Source organism: Trichomycterus rosablanca, chromosome 25 (assembly GCF_030014385.1).
Source record: "Trichomycterus rosablanca isolate fTriRos1 chromosome 25, fTriRos1.hap1, whole genome shotgun sequence".
NCBI classification, from domain to species: Eukaryota; Metazoa; Chordata; class Actinopteri; order Siluriformes; family Trichomycteridae; genus Trichomycterus; species Trichomycterus rosablanca.
This window is the reverse complement of record NC_086012.1, coordinates 3,922,896-3,940,722: the sequence shown is the minus strand read 5'-3', so window position 1 is coordinate 3,940,722 and position 17,827 is coordinate 3,922,896. Positions and strand designations below refer to the sequence as shown.

The 17,827-nt window shown below is 42.6% G+C and overlaps 1 protein-coding gene across 2 annotated transcripts; it reads left to right on the top strand.

Moving 5' to 3' along the window:
• Window positions 1-2,636: 2,636 nt before the first annotated feature.
• mfsd1 (major facilitator superfamily domain containing 1) lies at window positions 2,637-16,841 on the top strand. 2 transcript variants are annotated; one of them, XM_062987521.1, is made up of 17 exons: window positions 2,637-2,781; window positions 3,427-3,479; window positions 5,617-5,729; window positions 6,280-6,322; window positions 6,475-6,542; window positions 6,630-6,738; window positions 6,845-6,947; window positions 8,782-8,880; window positions 9,209-9,320; window positions 10,217-10,273; window positions 10,356-10,512; window positions 11,095-11,192; window positions 11,301-11,413; window positions 11,526-11,573; window positions 11,665-11,728; window positions 15,247-15,358; window positions 16,392-16,841. In XM_062987521.1, the coding sequence occupies exons 1-17, from the start codon at window positions 2,637-2,639 to the stop codon at window positions 16,449-16,451; spliced, it is 1,554 nt and encodes a 517-aa protein (XP_062843591.1). In that variant the 3' UTR covers window positions 16,452-16,841. The 2 variants fall into 2 exon arrangements, with proteins under 2 accessions (XP_062843591.1, XP_062843590.1); XM_062987520.1 differs by lacking the exons at window positions 15,247-15,358; window positions 16,392-16,841 and adding an exon at window positions 12,997-14,653.
• Window positions 16,842-17,827: the final 986 nt, after the last annotated feature.

Sequence of the window (17,827 nt, the reverse complement as noted above, 5' to 3'; positions counted from 1 at the left end):
TTTGTCTTTCTCTTCGCCTAATAAAGTACAAGTTGCATTTGTTGATGGAGCAGTGGGCCGTCTTAAGTGACAATGGCTTTCTGAAATACTCCAAGTGACCATATTTATCACAGTAATATGGTGCGATGCTGTTTGAACAGTGGTTTCTGGCCTTGCCCTACACATAGTAGATCATGGAGATCTCCAGATTCCCTGAATCTTTTTACAATGTTATGCACGGTAGACGGGAAAACATGAAGATGTTTTGCTCTTGAGTTGAGAAATTGAGTCACTACTCATCATTACAAAGACGGATTCATCCTCTTTTTATACCCAATCACGATACCTGTTACCAATACACCTGCTTATTATGGAATGTTTGAAAATGGCACAACTTTTCACTCATATTTTTTGCCCTGTCCCAACTTTTTAAGTGTCACAGGGATTAAATTACATTTTATATATTTGTTACTTTTTTTTTAAATCAGGTCCCGATATCTTCTGTACAAACGATTGACTATAAGCATAAAGTACATATGTACAAGTGTCTGGGCTTTTTTAAAGCACTCAATCCACCTTCTGACTGTCTCTTTGTGTATGCCGGTGTGAATGTGTGTTTGGAAGAGAAAACAGCAAGAGCAAGCAAATGCAGCTGTCGGAATTCAGGGTTTTTGTTTTGGCAGGAATGTACTGGAGCTGATTACACACAGGACGTAAACTGAAACACAGCCAAAGCTGGATATTTTATCAGTTCATGAACTTTTGTGGTGCCGATGCCGCAAAGCAACATGGGTAACGTGGAACTGGATTCAAGTAGTAATGGGTGCTTCTGTATCACCAGATACTTTCTGGTCAGGGTACTCTGGAAAGGGCACCCCCAATCTATCAAACACAGCCAATCAGCCCTCAATCCTCTGAGGAGGCATTTCACAAGTTCAGGAGTGTGTCTGTGGGAATTTGTGCCCATTCAGTCACATGTGCATTAGTAAGATCAGGCATTAATGTTGACCAAGAAGGCCTGGCTCACGATGCATGGTGTTCACAGGGATTGAGGGGGTCACAGGGGTTTGTTTAGGATTCTGTCTAGGTCTTTTAATGGTCAACCAGCTGGGGGAACCAAGGTTAACCATCTGGGGAATCTTCAAGTACTAGCAGAAGTACTTCCACAGTTTGAGAACCACTGCTCTAAATCATTCCCTATTACATACAGTTCATGTCTGAGTTAGGGGCCTTGCAATGATACTTAATTCATAAATATCGCCTGCATTTTCACCCAGATTATTACCTAAATCACATTACGCTGAGGTGCCGAAGAAAAAACTCATTATTAACTCAAATAAATAAGCCCCACCAAGTGACACTTTAGAAATGGAATTTTGGACGACTGGAATACCTGCAGCATCTCAGGCCTGATTTACTGCCGCCACGCTGATTAATGTAATCATGAAATATGATCTCCGGGAAAGAACCGCACATCAGGCCGGAAATTAATGAGCTACACCTTCATTTACCATGAGCGCCTGGACCACGAGAGAGGAAAACCAGTTTGTCGAGTTCAGATTAAATTTTGTGAAAGATCACCACCGGCCTGAGTGAATTATCGCTAATTCTTAATGACGTTCAGGAAAATGACAAATCCTGGGGCGGGCACTTCTCACTGACTTTAAAGAACTTCCATTTAAACACTCAGAGCTTTATAGAAATGACTGGGAAGAAGGTCATACGATGCTGTACCTACCAGTTTGTCCAGTTGTTTATTTGACAAATGATGATACAGTTTATCAGCTTTTAACTGAGCTATTCAGGGTTACAGATCTTACTCAAGGGTCTGTTAGTTATGAGCGTACCTGAAACACTTATACAACTTATAATTAGCAGGGGTGTCCACATACTTTTGGCCATATATTGCTTGTTTTAACTCATTATTTCAATGAGGGACCTATGATCTGCGACCCATCTTATTTAAGACCCCTAGGATAGAAAAGAACAGCATGCCTATCATGAAGCATGAAGGAGGCTCACTGATGTTTTGAGGCTGATTTGATGGCACAGGTGAATGCATAAATTAATGACTGTACTATGGTAATACCCTGCTGGCATAGAACTTGTGTTTAAAGACCTGGGTCCGAGCCTCGCCTCCGGTTTCTATGAGTGAAGTGTTTAGGATGTGCTCCGTATCACCCACGACCCTGATCAGAACCAGGTAAAAGCATTAATCAGTAATAATAACAACAGTTCATTGTTAGGAAATGATTTCGCATTGGGTGCCTAAAAGAGTGGGTGCTGCATATAACTTGAGTGTAGGAGCCTGGGTTCGATCCTTGCGTGTTTTCTGTGTCCGTGTGCCCGCGACCCTGATCAAGACCAAGTGAATGCATAAATAAACAGATAAAGTACTGTGCTATGTTAATGCTTATTAATAGAAAAATCACTTCTGTTGGGAGGGTGTTGCATAGGAACCTTTGTCTGAAGACCTGGGTTCGAGCCTCGCCTGCAGCGCGGTGTTTACTGGGATGTGCTCCGTATCACCCGCGTGATCTGGTCGAATACGTTTCAGTCACATTGTACTGTTGGGTGATCACGTGATCTGTGGTCACATGACAGGACAGTAGCCGGACAACCTGCGACTTGGAAGTTGTTTATTATTATTTACAGAAATGGCAGATTTGGAAGAAACTCAGAGTCTTTTAGATTCAAATCAAGATGATCGGAACAATAGAAGCAAAATGTCCCCGTTCTGCGATCCGAATCATTTACTGCACCGATTCATCGTCCTTATTTTCATGTGTTTTCTGGGATTCGGTGAGTATTTACAGTTTAGTTTCACTTACGCTCTTTACTTACAAGACACAAAAATACAAACATAAGAAGCCGATTTGACGACCAGAAATATTACTGATTATTAGCTCTTTGGACATATTAACATATTTATAGGGCAGTGGTTCTGGTTCTGAACCAGTAAACAGAAGGTTGCTGCTTGTCGTCCCACCACCACCATCGAGCTGCCACTGTTGGACCCTTGAGCAAGGCTCTTAGTCTTAATCTTCAATTGCTTCACTGTAATTGGCTACAACTAATAGGATAAAGGTGTCTGCTCTTGGGTGTAACAGTTCACTCTTTTTGAAAGGCTTTCAACCAGTGTTTGGAGTGTATCTGTTGGAATTTGCATCTATTCAATCAGAAGAACAGTTCATCCCAATGGAGTTCGTGCAGGCCACTGATGCTCTTCCACACCAAACTTGTCCTTTCCTCAGATTTCCTAACTATTAGGTTCAGGTGATTAAGGCATAAATCATGTGCTTTCAACGAGGTCCGACAGACATTAGTGAAGGAATTCCAGTGGACTGTGCAGAGCCTTGAGACTAAATGCTTTTAGAATGAATTGGATGAAATGTATTTATTTCTATTCGTTTTTAAACGGAAATAACCCTGTGAATCTTTTTTTAGGCAGCTACTTCTGCTACGACAACCCGGCTGCTCTTCAGAAACAAGTCACCCAGGTCAGTGTGTTTTATACTTGTAGATTATTCTTCTTTAATGGGCGGGCTATATCACAACTTTTAAAACATTTTCCTCACAATTCAGTGTTTACATGTTTAATGTGTTTATCTTCAATCATCAACAGTCATTTAAGCTCATTCACTAGGAGTGGCTTTTGTGTGGGGTAAAAATTTGGCCCCATTGATTAAAGTAGGGGCAGCACGGTGTCGCCTCACAGCAAGAAGGTCCTGGGTTTGATGCCCAGGCGGGGTGGTCCAGGTCCTTTCTGTGTAGAGTTTGCATGTTCTCCCTGTGTCTGTGTGTGTTTCCTCCGGGAGCTCCGGTTTCCTCCAACAGTCCAAAAACATGCAGTCAGGTGAATTGGAGACACTGAATTGCCCTATAGGTGAATGGGTGTGTGTATGGGCTATTTTTATGTACATTTTGCTTACTGTCCCATTTCTTTTGGAATTGGGACCGTACATGAAACAGTGATCTTTTGCAAAACGTCAAATGTGGAAGCTGATACGGTAACTAGGGAAGTTAAAACTGTAACGAAGAGCTTAAAGAACTCTTGGTGTAGAGTGTACAAAAACGGAGCTCTGGCTGGATTACTGTGTACCTAGCAAATGCATGTGTGTTGTACTGTTATGATTATAGCAGGTACAGCAGTGTTGTTGGGATTTTTAAAAACCTCAGTGTCACTTTTGGAAGGAGAATTGCCAGAAGTGGTAGTTGTAGCCTAGTGGTTAAGGTACTGGACTACTAGAAGGTTGCTAATCCGAGCCCCACCACTGCCAGGTTGCCACTGTTGGCCCTTGTGCAAGGCCCTGAACCCTCAAATGCTTAGACTATATACTGTCACATTACTGTAAGTCACTTTGGATAAAAGCGTCTGCTAAATGCTGTAAATGTAAATGTGTTCCTAATAAAGAGGCCAACAAGTTTAACACTATTTAAAAACTCCAACAACTGTAAAGCATCTACATTTAAAATGTAAGAGCGGTGTCTACAAACTTTTGGCTTCACTGTCTGTGAATCTGCATTCGATTAAAACTCACATGCTGCTGAAGATCTGTCTCGAAAAACCATCAGAGTGAGATTATATAACTACCCGTGTTCGCACTTCCAAAAAAAGATGAAGCAGGTGCTGGGATGATGGTACAGCACCCACCCCCACCCTTCCTCTGTGGCGCCTCTCGCACCTCTTGTGTAAACTTTTGTGAAACTGGTTTTCTAGGTCAGATTTATGTTTTACTGAGGGTACCATATCTGCACAAAATTGCTTCTATCATACGCCCAAAAGTATGTGGACGCCTGAACGTGACCTTTTTGTACATCCACATGGAGCCACCCGCAATTCCTGTCCAGAACTGCCTCGAGGAATTTGCAGTGTGTTTGTGACAGTGTGTTCCTATCCAATCAAATAGGCATGTGTACGGTCAGGCGCTGATGTTGGACGAGAAGACCCGCCTCACAATCTACAACTTATTTCATCCCAAAGAACCACCTCTCAAGTTTTGGTCCTCCAGACCAAACTTGTCCAACCAGTCTTAATGGAAAGTCAAGGAAGTTTGGTGGTTTCAAGACAATGGTGTAGGGGCGCCCAGGTGGCACAGCGGGATAATCTGCTAGCACACCAGCCCGGAGATTCTGAGCTCCTGGGTTGGAATCTCGGCTCTGATACCGGTCAGCTGGGCGCCCTTTTGGCTTCCAGTCTGCTGGGTGGGAAAGACCGGAATAAGGGGTGGGGTTATCAATGCTGTGGGAGGACCTTGGTTGCCCAGGATGCCTGTACAGAAAGTGGAGGAGCATAGAGATCGGGGTGTGGCTGTCCATATGGGAGAATAGAAAGGGATTGGTGGACTGTGCACACATCGGAGGGAGTGTGTGTCAGTCGAATATACGCCCTCCATTGGGACATTGGGGTCCCCCAGCAGTGGAGTGGTTATGCTAAATTTGGAAAAAAAGGAGGAAAAAAGACAACGGAGTCAGAGAAATGCGGCAATAGTAATGTATCAGCATCTGATGGACTAGTAATCAAAAGGTTGATGGTTCAAGCCCTACCACCTCCAGTGAGCAAGGCCCTAAAGCCTCGACTGCTTGCATTGTAATGGTTTTAGAAGCTTGATTCTACTATTTCTTTCTCTTTTATAGGATATGCACTTAACCACCTCCCAGTTCATGCAGCTTTATGCCTGGTACTCATGGCCCAATGTGTTCCTCTGTTTTTTGGGAGGATTTCTGTTGGACCGAGTTTTTGGCATCAGGTGAGATTGTATTTTATTGTATTTGTTTCTAACAGCTAATAAACTGTCCTGTTCTAAAGAACTGACAGACATGACCAAGGTGAAGACCACAAGGATCTTAGAAGCTAAAGCTTTTTAAAAGAAACATGAACATGGACTGAGCGTTTTGGTGGCGCAGCGGGTTGCCACTATGGTTTGGATCCAAGGTTTGAACCCCGATTGATAATATTGGCTGGTGGGGTGCCTCCATACTGACTATAGATTAGCGCCCAGTCTTAGTGTGTTACTGCATTGCAACTAGGACCAGTAATTGGAGGTCGCTGGTTCAAGCCCCACATCTGCCAAGTTGCCACCTTAACCCTCAATTGCTTGCACTGTATATAATCACAATGGTAAATCAATTTGAATAAAAGTTGAGTGCTTAAAATGTAAATTATGTGAAGTGCACTTGTAAGAAATAGTAAGTAATAAGCAATTTGGGACACAGCTGCTCCGAATTATGCTGTTCCATTGAGCTCCGCCTTGGAGTTGTTTCCTCCCAGGTGTAACATGACCCTGTCACTCTTCCTAGGTTGGGGACCATCATCTTTGGACTCTTTGTGTGTATTGGACAGGTGGGTGCACTTACTTATTCTGCTTAACCAAATTCATTGCTGCAGTGTTTCTGATTTCTAAAAGTGTCAGATAAGTGCCGTAAATGTAAATCAGGTCTTCCATTCCAACCAGTGTTAGCTGATAAACCCATAATGTGATTTTCTCCACGCAGGTGATATTTGCCACAGGTGCTTTGGCTAACCACTTCTGGTTGATGGAGGCTGGCCGCTTTGTTTTTGGGTAAGCCCTTTTGTTAAGCCTTCGTTTTTAGTACTGATGATGAAATGAGTGTCCACGTCCTCCTGTCTTCTCTCTCTGAACGTACAGGATTGGAGGAGAGTCTTTGGCTGTGGCGCAGAACACCTATGCAGTGAACTGGTTTAAAGGAAAGGAGCTCAACCTGGTGTTTGGTCTGCAGCTCAGCATGGCTCGAGTGGTAAGACAAAGAAAACAGTCATTTCTTACCAGAAGTCATTTCTTACTGGTCCTCAGTGGATTCCATACGTGGTTACTCTTGCTCTTTCTTGTCTCTTGTGTCTCAGGGCAGTACAGTGAACATGAACGTCATGGGCTCGGTGTATGATCGGATGAAAGCTTTACTGGGCCAGTCAGGTCACTTCACTCTTGGAGCTGCACTAATGATTGGTAAGTGACCAGTAGAGCTCATTGCAGTGACCCGCCCCTCATTTAGTACATTCAGAGGTACTGAATGGTCTACATTTTGATTGGCACCTTATGTGGAAAGCCAAGCAGAGCAGCCAAGGGCATCCAAACAGGCACAGTTGGCTGTTTTCCTACCTGGATTTGGGCGGTTTATCCTGCTCAGCTTTGTCATATTGGATGTATTGTAATAGCATCTGTATTGTTATTTTTAGGTCTTCTTACACATGTTAAAATGGGTTTAAGTCTAAGCTTGGGCTCATCCACTTAGGGGCATTTAGAGACTTGGCCAGAAGCAACTGCAAGCAAGTGTTGTTTCGGCTGTATGCTTTGGGTCAGTTTGAGTTTTTTTGTCTAGTTATTTATGCATTTTCTCCCTTTTTGTTTTGAATTAGTGTAGCCAATTAGTCCTATATTTGCCTTCCCCACGCCCCCTCTGACCCATGCGCAGCCCCTCGACCCCTTCTTTTTACCTGTGCCTTTGGTAAATTTGCACACTTCTGCACAGGCACCTCATGCTTCTAACCAGGGTCCTTACACATCGTGTAGTGTCTCTTTAGATACCCTTTATAATTAGGTGAGGTGTCTACATTCTTTTGGCAATGTAGTGTATGTTCAATGTTTCTCGTTTTACCCTAGGCACTCTTTGTTTTGATCAATTCTCATATTGTGCATTATCTGACTGGTGTTGGCATTTGCTAAATGTTCCATGCCACATTCACGCCATCTAATACCCGGTCTCCGAGACTTGAGTCTCTAGTTACGCCGTCAGCGGGTGGTCTTTGAAATATGAGGCCATTTTTCATTATAATGTTCATAAACCGAAGTCACAACGTGTAAGCTGACGCTTCATGGAGTTTCTCTTTTCGGTTTCAGCTCCGGTACACTTTCATTTCATTTCACTTTAATCCAAATGACAGAAGCCACAGCCACGTACCCTTTTCTGCGGAAGCTTTGGGGTTGAAGTTTCTCTTCTTGTTTTATCAGCTTACAGAAATTAGAGGCTTGAACTTAACGCTGTAGAGCCAAAAGTATAGGAAACACTTAGGTGCATAGTAGTCTAAATCAAACTCAGGCTCTATGAGGTGTGGGGTTAGTGTGTCTCGGTGGTGCGACCGATCTGGCAAAGCACCCAACAGACACATTTAGCCATGTCTGAGCGAGAGTAGGCCGAATAGGGGTCCTCCCTGTTACTGCTGCGTCAGCGTCTTGTCCTGTCTGGTAGAGGAACACATAGGGCATAGCATGACCTATGTGTATGGATGGTATGGATGGTGTGACAACTCTGCTGCTGCACCTGTGGTTGAAGAATACTTCAGTCAACAGTGTTCCTCTCTGTGTAGAAATGCACCACTGGCTGGTGAAAAGAAGCGCCAGGTGGCTTCCAAATTGTCAGGAAAGGGGTGGGGGGTGCTAGTCTGTCGTCCTGCTTGGTCAGCATGGATCTTGTGCGTGAGCCTGAGGATATAAAATGCATTGAATATGAAATGAATGGGGTCTTCAAACGCTGTGTAAGGACCCTGATTAGCAGATAGAGAGGCGCCTGTGCATAATGCATGGGTGAAAAAGCGCCCAGCTAAGGACTGCGTGTGGGTCGGAGCAGCAATATACTCACCTTCGACTGCAATCACAGACCCCCCAGCAGCGGAGGACAAATTGACTACGCTAAATTGGGAGAAAATGGGATACATTCAAGCCAAAATGACTCGACAGATTGTCCACACTTTAGGTGTTATAGCGGGTCCATGACACATTTGAGCCTTTTTAATGAGGTCACCGTTTGATAACCCTTAAAGTCACGTGTCTTTTTGTCTTCCAGCGGCTTCGACCTGCGTCTTCTCCTTATTCTGCTCGCTGATGCTGGCTTACTTCGACAAGCGTGCAGAGCGGATCCTCAACAAGGAGGAAGGAAAGACGGGTCAGTGGACTGTATTTTCATGGCTGTATTTTCAGGACTATAAAAAGCTGTTAGATTGCCTGTCTGTGTACGTGTCACTTAAACTTGATTGATAAGTGAATTTAATTCTGCCGCACTCAGCACCTTTTTTTTGCGACTGTATTATACCCAGCTTGGCATACGGGGTTAGTGCCCATATGGGATGTAATTATAGCTTTCCCTTCAACCTTCAAAGCTTTTCATAGCTCTTGCTATATAATGCTGTCAGAAAAGTGCCTAACAGGGCGTTTAATGCCACCGGAGGCGGTTTTTACTGGGTTTTATTTGTGTGTGCGTGCCTGTTTCGTAGGGGAAGTGATCAAACTGAGGGATGTGAAAGACTTTCCTTTTCAACTCTGGATGATTTTCATCATCTGTGTGGGATATTACGTCGCCATCTTCCCCTTTATCGGCTTGGGACAGTGAGTACACACTTGTACACATTTCTTACACTTTACCCACATGCACAGAAAGAGCAAATTTGAATGCATATTGACTATGCTCACTAAATGATTAAAAGTATGTGGACACACCTTCTAACCCCTGCATTGCCATGGTACATTCAGTTATTCTACAGTTGAGGGGAGAAAGAAATGCAAATAATTATGTCTTTAGGATTCATTTACCTAAAAGGAAACCATCCAAGAAGAAAATAAGCAGCCCAGAGCCACCAAAACAATGTCCGAGAAAAATGGGTAGCACTGTCCCCTCACAGCAAGAAGCTCCCGGGTTCGAGTTGAAGTTTAATGTCAAACACAGTCGTGGACAATTTTGTATCTCTGATTCACCTCACTTGGATGTCTTTGTACTGTGGGAGGAAACCGGAGCACCTGGAAGAAACCCACACAGAAAGGACCCCAATCGCTCCACCTGGAAATCGAACCCAGGACCTTCTTGCTGTGATGCGACAGTGCTACCCACCGACTCAACAATGTATATTTACATTTACATTTTCAGCATTTAGCAGACGCTTTTATCCAAAGCGACTTACAGTACTGTGACAGTATACAGTCTAAGCAATTGAGGGTTAAGGGCCTTGCTCAAGGGCCCAACAGTGGCAATGGCAGTGGTGAGGCTTGAACCGGCAACCTTCTGAACCTACCTTAACCACTAGGCTACAACTGCCCTTATGTATATGCGTTTATGCTTGTATGCTCATAAATAAATACCTTTTGTTTATAGTTATATGTATGCAAGGGGTTCACAGACTTTTGAGCACGAGTGTAGATGGCATCAGGAACACATCACAAACTAGCACTTACCAATTCCATGTTTAGTGTCCCTTGATGTTCTAAACGACTCTTCCACTTGTTTGTAGAGTCTTTTTCATCGAGAAGTTTGAATTCACGCCGACCCAGGCCAGAGCGATCAACAGGTAATGTCACATGATCCACAGCAATATATATATATAACACAGAATTACGTCTGATGATGATGTTGTTTTGTTCGTCTCTCAGTATCGTCTACGTCATCTCGGCTCCTGCCTCACCCGTCTTGGGTTTCTTGGTGGATAAAACTGGAAAGAACATCACGTGGGTTCTGTGTGCCGTCATCACCACGCTGATCGCTCACATGATGCTGGCGTTTACATTCTGGAACCCCTGGATTGCCATGGTACATTCAGTTATGCTACAGTTAATAGAGTTGAGGGGGGAAGGAAATTCAATTAATTGTACATACCTGAAAGGAAACCATCACGTTTCTGAGAAAAATGTGCAAATGTGGAGCATCAGGGTATCTGTTGCATCTTTTATCCAGACTCATTTTCCCAGGATGCCTTGCAGTGGCGTAAAAAAAGCACCCACATTTCCCATCCTGACCTAAAGAACGAGTCTTTTAGAATAAGAAGCGGCTGACCTGGTGTCTACGAACACAATTGGCTGTGTTCTAGGGAGGCAAGGTCGGGCGTGGGCTCTTCCCGCTGAATCTCTGGCACTTGTCCAGGCGGCTGCAGGAGTGTGTGGTGTGTGTGTGTGTGTGGTTGGACTCCCTCTATGGAAACCCAATGCTGGTTATGTGGGTGCTTTTCTGCTTCAAAATCTGGATGCCTTGCTATCTCGTACGATCAGTTTTCCAAAAAATGTGACGCCATCTGTGCATGACCCGAAGCTGAAGCAAAGCAAAGTGGGCTACAATGTATTCTCTTTGTAACTAGAGTTCATTTAAATGTTTTTTTTGTCTGAATTGTCTCAATAGGTGATCATGGGCATCTCCTATTCCCTGTTGGCCTGTGCTCTCTGGCCAATGGTGGCCTTCGTGGTGCCAGAACACCAGCTGGGTACAGCTTATGGATTGTAAGACTGCATTTGTTCTCATTTTGCTTCTGTGGTGCATAAAGAATTACTTTAAGTTCTGTCCAGATTTAAAGCTTCATGGTTCTTCCTGTCTTCTGCTCTGTGTAGTATGCAGTCCATACAGAACCTGGGCTTGGCGCTCATCTCTATGGCAGCTGGAGCCATTCTGGACGGCAGAGGGTACTTCTTACTGGAGGTCTTCTTCTGTGCATGCATTTGCTGTGAGTGCTAGGCTAGGAATGCCGACAGGCACTAGAAATGTCTGTAAGAAACGTAATGTTCACAACACGGCTACAATCTGTGGAAACTCACACCATCCTGCTCTTTCCACAGTGGCTCTGATGGCAGTGTTATTGCTTTACTTTGTGGACTATGCTCGAGGTAAGTTCACACATCTGTTGGTATCTTGAACTTGACCGGAATGACCTGCTACAAGATGCTCTTCTTATTGTGGCCTCTCGTTCTCACTCAGGTGGAGAGTTGAACCTGTCCGCATCAGCCCGAGCACGACGATCAAAAAGTATTGCTGATTCAGAGTGAGTTCTGATCAGATCTCTTTGTCTGTTGCCCCTTTGTTTATTTGAGCTTCATCCATTGGGTTTTAGGCCTAGGCTAGTTTTTGGTACACCAGGTATCCTAACCCAGTAGATGGTTTGATTTAAGGTGGTTACATTGTACACTGTTTATATGTGTGTCCCAACTTTCTTTCTCATTCTCTCACTATTTAGCTGTAATGCTGTATTTAAGGGGTCTGGGATACTAATTGTTTGACCGAAAAATTGCACTTGAATGGCCAATATATGGTCTTTACAGGTTTGAAAGTCCAAATTCAGGATGGAATTTGGAATACACAAGTTTACAAAATGTGATATACAATGTAAAGCAACCATTACTAGGTATACGTTTGCATTAAAAACTGCATTTATTTCACCATTTTGACAGCGTGTAGAATAGTTTAGAAGGATATTGACAAGATACAGTGTTACACTGTGCAATAATCGGCTTGATTTAGCTGTCGCAGACATAATCAATCATAGTTGAAGATCGAGGGTCTTGGAACACACAGGTCCACAATGTGACCAGTTAAATTTTGACTTGTTTTCCCAGTTCGGCTGCAGCTACAAGACAGAAGGGCAGAACGTCCTCAACAAGCGATCATTGAAAATACCAATTACTTACATTAATTCATATTAATATACACATATCCCTTCTTGTGGCTGCTCCGGTGACTCAGTGGTAAATTACTCCAGCCCATAACTGCTGGGATCCAGGGCGAATAGTAAGCAGTGCTATCAGCCGGTCAGATGTCTACACACAGGCATGATTGGCAACGTCTGAGAGAAAGGTTGACCCTTGATGTACTGGGTCTACTATGTAATGCATCACTGCATCGAGCCCAGTGATTTGTGGGAAACCGGACCTACCCCAACATTGACAATGATAATGCGGTTTAAATCTTAGCTCTGCTACTGGTCGACTGGGGGCTCTCTAGTGGGCACAATTGGCAGTGCCTGCAGCAGACGAAATTGGCTATTAATTCTGCCAGGTGGGAAAAGACCAAATTCACTAAAGTATGGGTGAATAAGAAGGGGTCAGTGGACTGTGCACACTTTGGAGGGAGCGTATGTCAGGCAAGTATACCCTCCTTGGACTGCCGCAACAACGTTAATGTTTTATATAACATAGGTCTTCAGTTTAAAGTGCTTTTGTTTCCAGTCTGCCTAAAGAAATTTTGAATCCCTTGGCCCCCTGACTAGTTCATGTGTGTGTTGTACTGTAACCAAGCCTGTGTGCTGTGTTGCAGGTGATACGTCTTCAGTCCAGTGATTTCACCCTTCCTGCTGTGGGCTCCCTCACCGGCACTGGGAATTTCTGCACTACCTACTTCTCCTCACCACACGTACCACTCTTAATCCCAACACTGCCACTTAGATACCAGCGGAGAACAGGGCCAATCCCAAATCCTCTCAGACAGCCTTCTTCCCTTAGATGCCGCTGTGCTGAGAATATCAGTGGAGTGATGATCAGGGCTGAGGAGAGGAGACTGGAGTGGATTTGGCTGGTTGGGTTGTGGTTGTTCCATGAACGATATTGACATTCTGTCAGCTATACCACGGGGTGGCCGTGCACTGAACATATTACTTTCTTCTTCTTAAGTGGGCCAGTTTTACAAACTTTTGCACGGGTGAAGCTTCACTGACTGGGAAACTGGAACTGGTTTTAATTGTGCGTTTGTTGTTGACAGTGATGTTTCAGATATTTAAGCAGAGTTTTTTGGTTGCTCGGCTTTGACGAGTCAGAAGTTTTATTGTTTCTAGCTTTTTATCAATCATGATTGTATAATTTTTAATCCAATCAGGATTTGATTTTTTATTTCTAACCACAACCTGTACGGAGTCGCAGTCGTGAATGATTTTATACTTTGTAAAAACTGATTTTAAATGTGCACTTTATATGTGCCTTTAAAGAATCTCAAAAGCTTCCCTGGATATTTATTTATAATTCTATGAAATATCATTTTGCAAGCAACTCGCCGATCAGGCATAACATTATAACCACCTTCCTAATATTGTGTTGGCCCCCTATTTGCTGCCAAAATAGCCCTGACCTGTCGAGGCATGGACTCCACTAGACCCTATAAGTTGCGACGTCTGGCCTCCATGGATCGGACATTGGATCGAGATCTGGGGAATTTGGAGGCCAAGTCAACACCTCAAACTCGTTGTTGTGCTCCTCAAACCGTTCCTGAAGCATTTTTGCTTTTTGGCAGGGCGCATTATCCTGCTGAAAGAGGCCACAGCCATCAGGGGATACCGTTTCCATGAAAGGGTGTACATGGTCTGCGACAGTGTTTAGGTAGGTGGTCACAATTTGGCCCTTGTCAGACTCGCTGAAGTCCCCACGCTCGCCCATTTTTTCTGCTTCTAACATCAACTAACATCAGGATAAAATGTCCCACCCACTAACAGGTGCCGTGATGAAGAGATTTTCAGTGTCATTCACTTCACCTGTCAGTGGTCATAATGTTATGCCTGGTAGGTGTATGTAACCATCAAATAGTCCTGATGGGACTTCAATTTGTGAAGATCTATATTATTTTGAGTTCTATCAAACGTATACTGACCGTATGCCCTAAAATAGAAACAGTCATCAATCTCTTAAAAGAAAATTGGTCTAAAAGAACTCATAAAGAAACAAGATACTAAAACATTTGATAAGGCTTTTATTTTTGCTTTGGGAGCCTATCTACATGGTTAATTCAGGAAGTTCAGAAGGGTAACAGCTCCAGATCTGATTTAAATCCTTTGATTTATAATGAAACTTGAAATCATGAAACTTTTCTCAGGAAAATCTTCATTCTGTGTTTAAAAAGTGTTGATTTTGGATTATTGAATTGTGTTGGATTAGGTTTGTTTTTGTACTGTATAAACTGAATCCTAAAAGAGCAAATAAATAATGACGGGAACTTGTATTGCATTGTCAGTAGATTGCATGTTTTATTGTTATGCCATGAAAACATCAGCCTTCTAATCTCAATCTGATCCTGATCAAGGAAACACTGGGAATGAGTTGGGAGTGCAGTTTAGTTAGGCAGTTTAGCCACTTATCCATTTACTTGTAGTAGCCACCTACATCAGCCAAGTAACACCATATCCACTGTAAAACATGGTGATGGTAGCATCATGTTATGAGGATCATTAGGCAGCAAGGTGTGGCAATCAGGTCAGGATCTGTGAGTTAAGTTGATTATCATAAGAGGGCAGTTGTAGACTAACCCTTGTTGTAGCCTAGTTGTAGACTAGTAGGTACTGGACTAGTAATCGAAAAGTTGCTGGTTAAATCCACATGCTTAGACAGTATACTGTCACAGTACAGTGGGAATGATTTTAGCAAGACCATGACCCAAAGCACATTGCCAAAACAACACAATTGGTTTAAATGAAAGACAATATATGTACTTGAGTGATCCAGTCAGAGCTAGCCCAATGGCACTGTAAAGGTCACTTCGAACTCTTTTTGATGTCTGTTAAAGGTGCCTCTTGTCTCCTCTCAGGGTGGCTGAACGGCTGAAGAATATCAAGAGGCGTCAGGTGAAGGAGATTCACTTCAAACCCCTGTCCTCATTCGTCCTGCGTAATCGCTACCTCTCCAGACTAGGGGCACAGGTATCCTGTTCAAACAGCATTCCTGTTTTTGGCTGTGCGTAGGATAACTATATTAGGCTCCTCCTGTTACTTAAAATTGGCGCCTAATCGAGTGGCAGATTATAAGTAATGCAGTCATGTAGCTGCAGGAAAAAAGTTAGTGAACCCTCTGGAACATTAGCTCTAATCGTTCAGCTAAACCTTTGTTAGAGGGCAAAAAAGGTAAACTTGAAGACAGCAAGGTACAGTCAGGGGTGGTTCATCTCACTGCATGGGTGCTAGCACAGGAAAAAGCCTTGATGCATGTCTTCCTTGAGTTCTGAGGCGTGGCTCGATGATGCAAGACAGATACAAGCAGCTAAGGGAAGCCAGTGAATGGATTGCAACGAGGTGTGGGGTGTTAGTGCTTGGGTAGATTAAAAATCAGGCGTTCAGCACCCAGGTGGCCCAGCGGGATAATGCGCTAGCAATCCAGCACACCGGTCGACTGGGCGCCATCTAGCGGGCACTATTGCCAGTGCCTGCAGCAGACAAAATTGGTCACCGAGTCACCTGGGTGGAAAAAGGCTGGACTTACTGGGTGGGGACTTTAAATGCTTGTGTAAGGACCCTAGTTATGTGTGAATCCACCGAAGCATGGGCAAAAAAAAAAAGGGGTTGAGGACTGTGCATGTGTCGGAAGGGGTGTGGAGCAGGCAAATATACCCTCCTCGAATGCAAAATCGGGAGGAAAAAGGGGGAAAATTAATAAATAAATAGAAAAAAATAGGTGTTCAGCTGTTTTTTTAAACATACTTTTTGGGCTTTAGTAAATACTTATGTATACTTATTTATAAATTTTTACTGGCTGTTGTTTTTGGTATATCTTGTGGAGTGTCTTACCACAGCAGTAGAAGCTGTTATAGCCGTTAAGGGGATTAAGTATACAGCTCCATATTAAAGCCTATGGATTTGGACTAGGATGCCCAATAAGCTGATTTTCCAAATTTATTATGTTTCACTCAGGTTCCCTTTTATGTTGATGTAACACTTTGTCTTTTTGTCTTTCTTTTAGCTCCCAGACCACTACAATGTCCATCTGTCCTCCCTTGCCTACAGGAGTTTGCTCCGATGAGACGCTCCTGAAGCTGGACGTATCATGCAGGACTAAGTCTTACTGCAGCAAATTACCAGTATTTTACTGTCCAGGCAGTGTGTGGCGTTTAGGTATTGAAATGTTCGTGTCACTGTGTTCCATCACTAAGATCCTCATCACTGTTTGGTTTTTCGACTCACATTGCACGTTATTCTGGAGAAAAGTTCATGGACACTCGGGCAGAGACGTCTGGAGATTTTGCCTCCTTCAGCATCACACTTTGTACTCATGGTGGAATATTTGCATTCACACTGGCACTTAATATTCTCAGTTTGTCTTTTGTTGGTTGATGAACACTTAAATCTTTAGAAATTCTTGCTGTACTGGCATTTTTTTATATTGTCAATAAAATAAATGGAATTTAATTTATGTCTGCTGTGAAATGACAGGATGACAGAAGCAGATACAAATTACTGCAACAGACCGGATGGGATGGTGCCAGCAGACGCCTTGAGCAAAATTGTGCACACCCCTTGCTACATTCACAAAACAAAGACAGATCCATTCTCATTAGCTATACCACCTGATAAGCCATTCTTCTGGTTTCAAATCTGGCACAACGGCACCCTAGTGGTCTGGCACCCGGCCCTGGAATACAGATGAAAAATATAATTAAATGTATAACTGAAAATGGAAAATAAATATGAAAAAGCAGAGAGTACATGTTTACACTTTCACCAAGGCAGAGAACTGAAAAACAATATTTATTTATTAATTATTTAGACTATTATATACAAGACAGAATATCCTGGAAAGAATTCCAGTCTATCTCAGAGCATCACCAACTTGGAAATTGGCAATTTTGAGCACAAAATGACTTTCTGCATGTTTTTGAGGGTATTCTGAAGAGAGGAATTCCATACGAACAATGGGAAAACGTGAGATGATTTTAATAATAGTAATAATATTTATAATAGCAGTATTAGTCATATTAGTAACATCGGCAATAAGAATACTCATCATCAAAATGTTTTGATAATTACACCTACAATAACAATAATCATTTTATTATTAACAGTAATAACCACCACCACCAAAATATATTATTATTATTATTATTATTATTATTATTATAGGCCTAATAATCATCACCACCATCAAAATGTAATAATAAAATAAAATAATAAAAATAATAATAATAGGCCTAATAATCACCAAAATCAAAACATAATAATAAAATAAAATGATAAACAATAATAATAAAAATACCACTAATAGGCCTAATAAAATCATCATAATGTTTTGATAATTACAGCTACAATAACAATAATAATTTTATTACAAATTGTATTATTAACAATAATAACCACCACCATCAAAATGTATTTTATTATTATTATTATTATTATTATTAT

Bases quoted from the DNA above. Each gene is read 5' to 3' on its own strand.
- mfsd1 (XM_062987521.1), top strand. From the start codon at position 2,637: ATGGCAGATTTGGAAGAAACTCAGAGTCTTTTAGATTCAAATCAAGAT. The intron at 8,881-9,208 runs GTCAGTGGACTG...CCTGTTTCGTAG, and splicing joins CAAGGAGGAAGGAAAGACGG to GGGAAGTGATCAAACTGAGG. The intron at 11,414-11,525 runs GTGAGTGCTAGG...CTCTTTCCACAG, and splicing joins CTTCTGTGCATGCATTTGCT to TGGCTCTGATGGCAGTGTTA.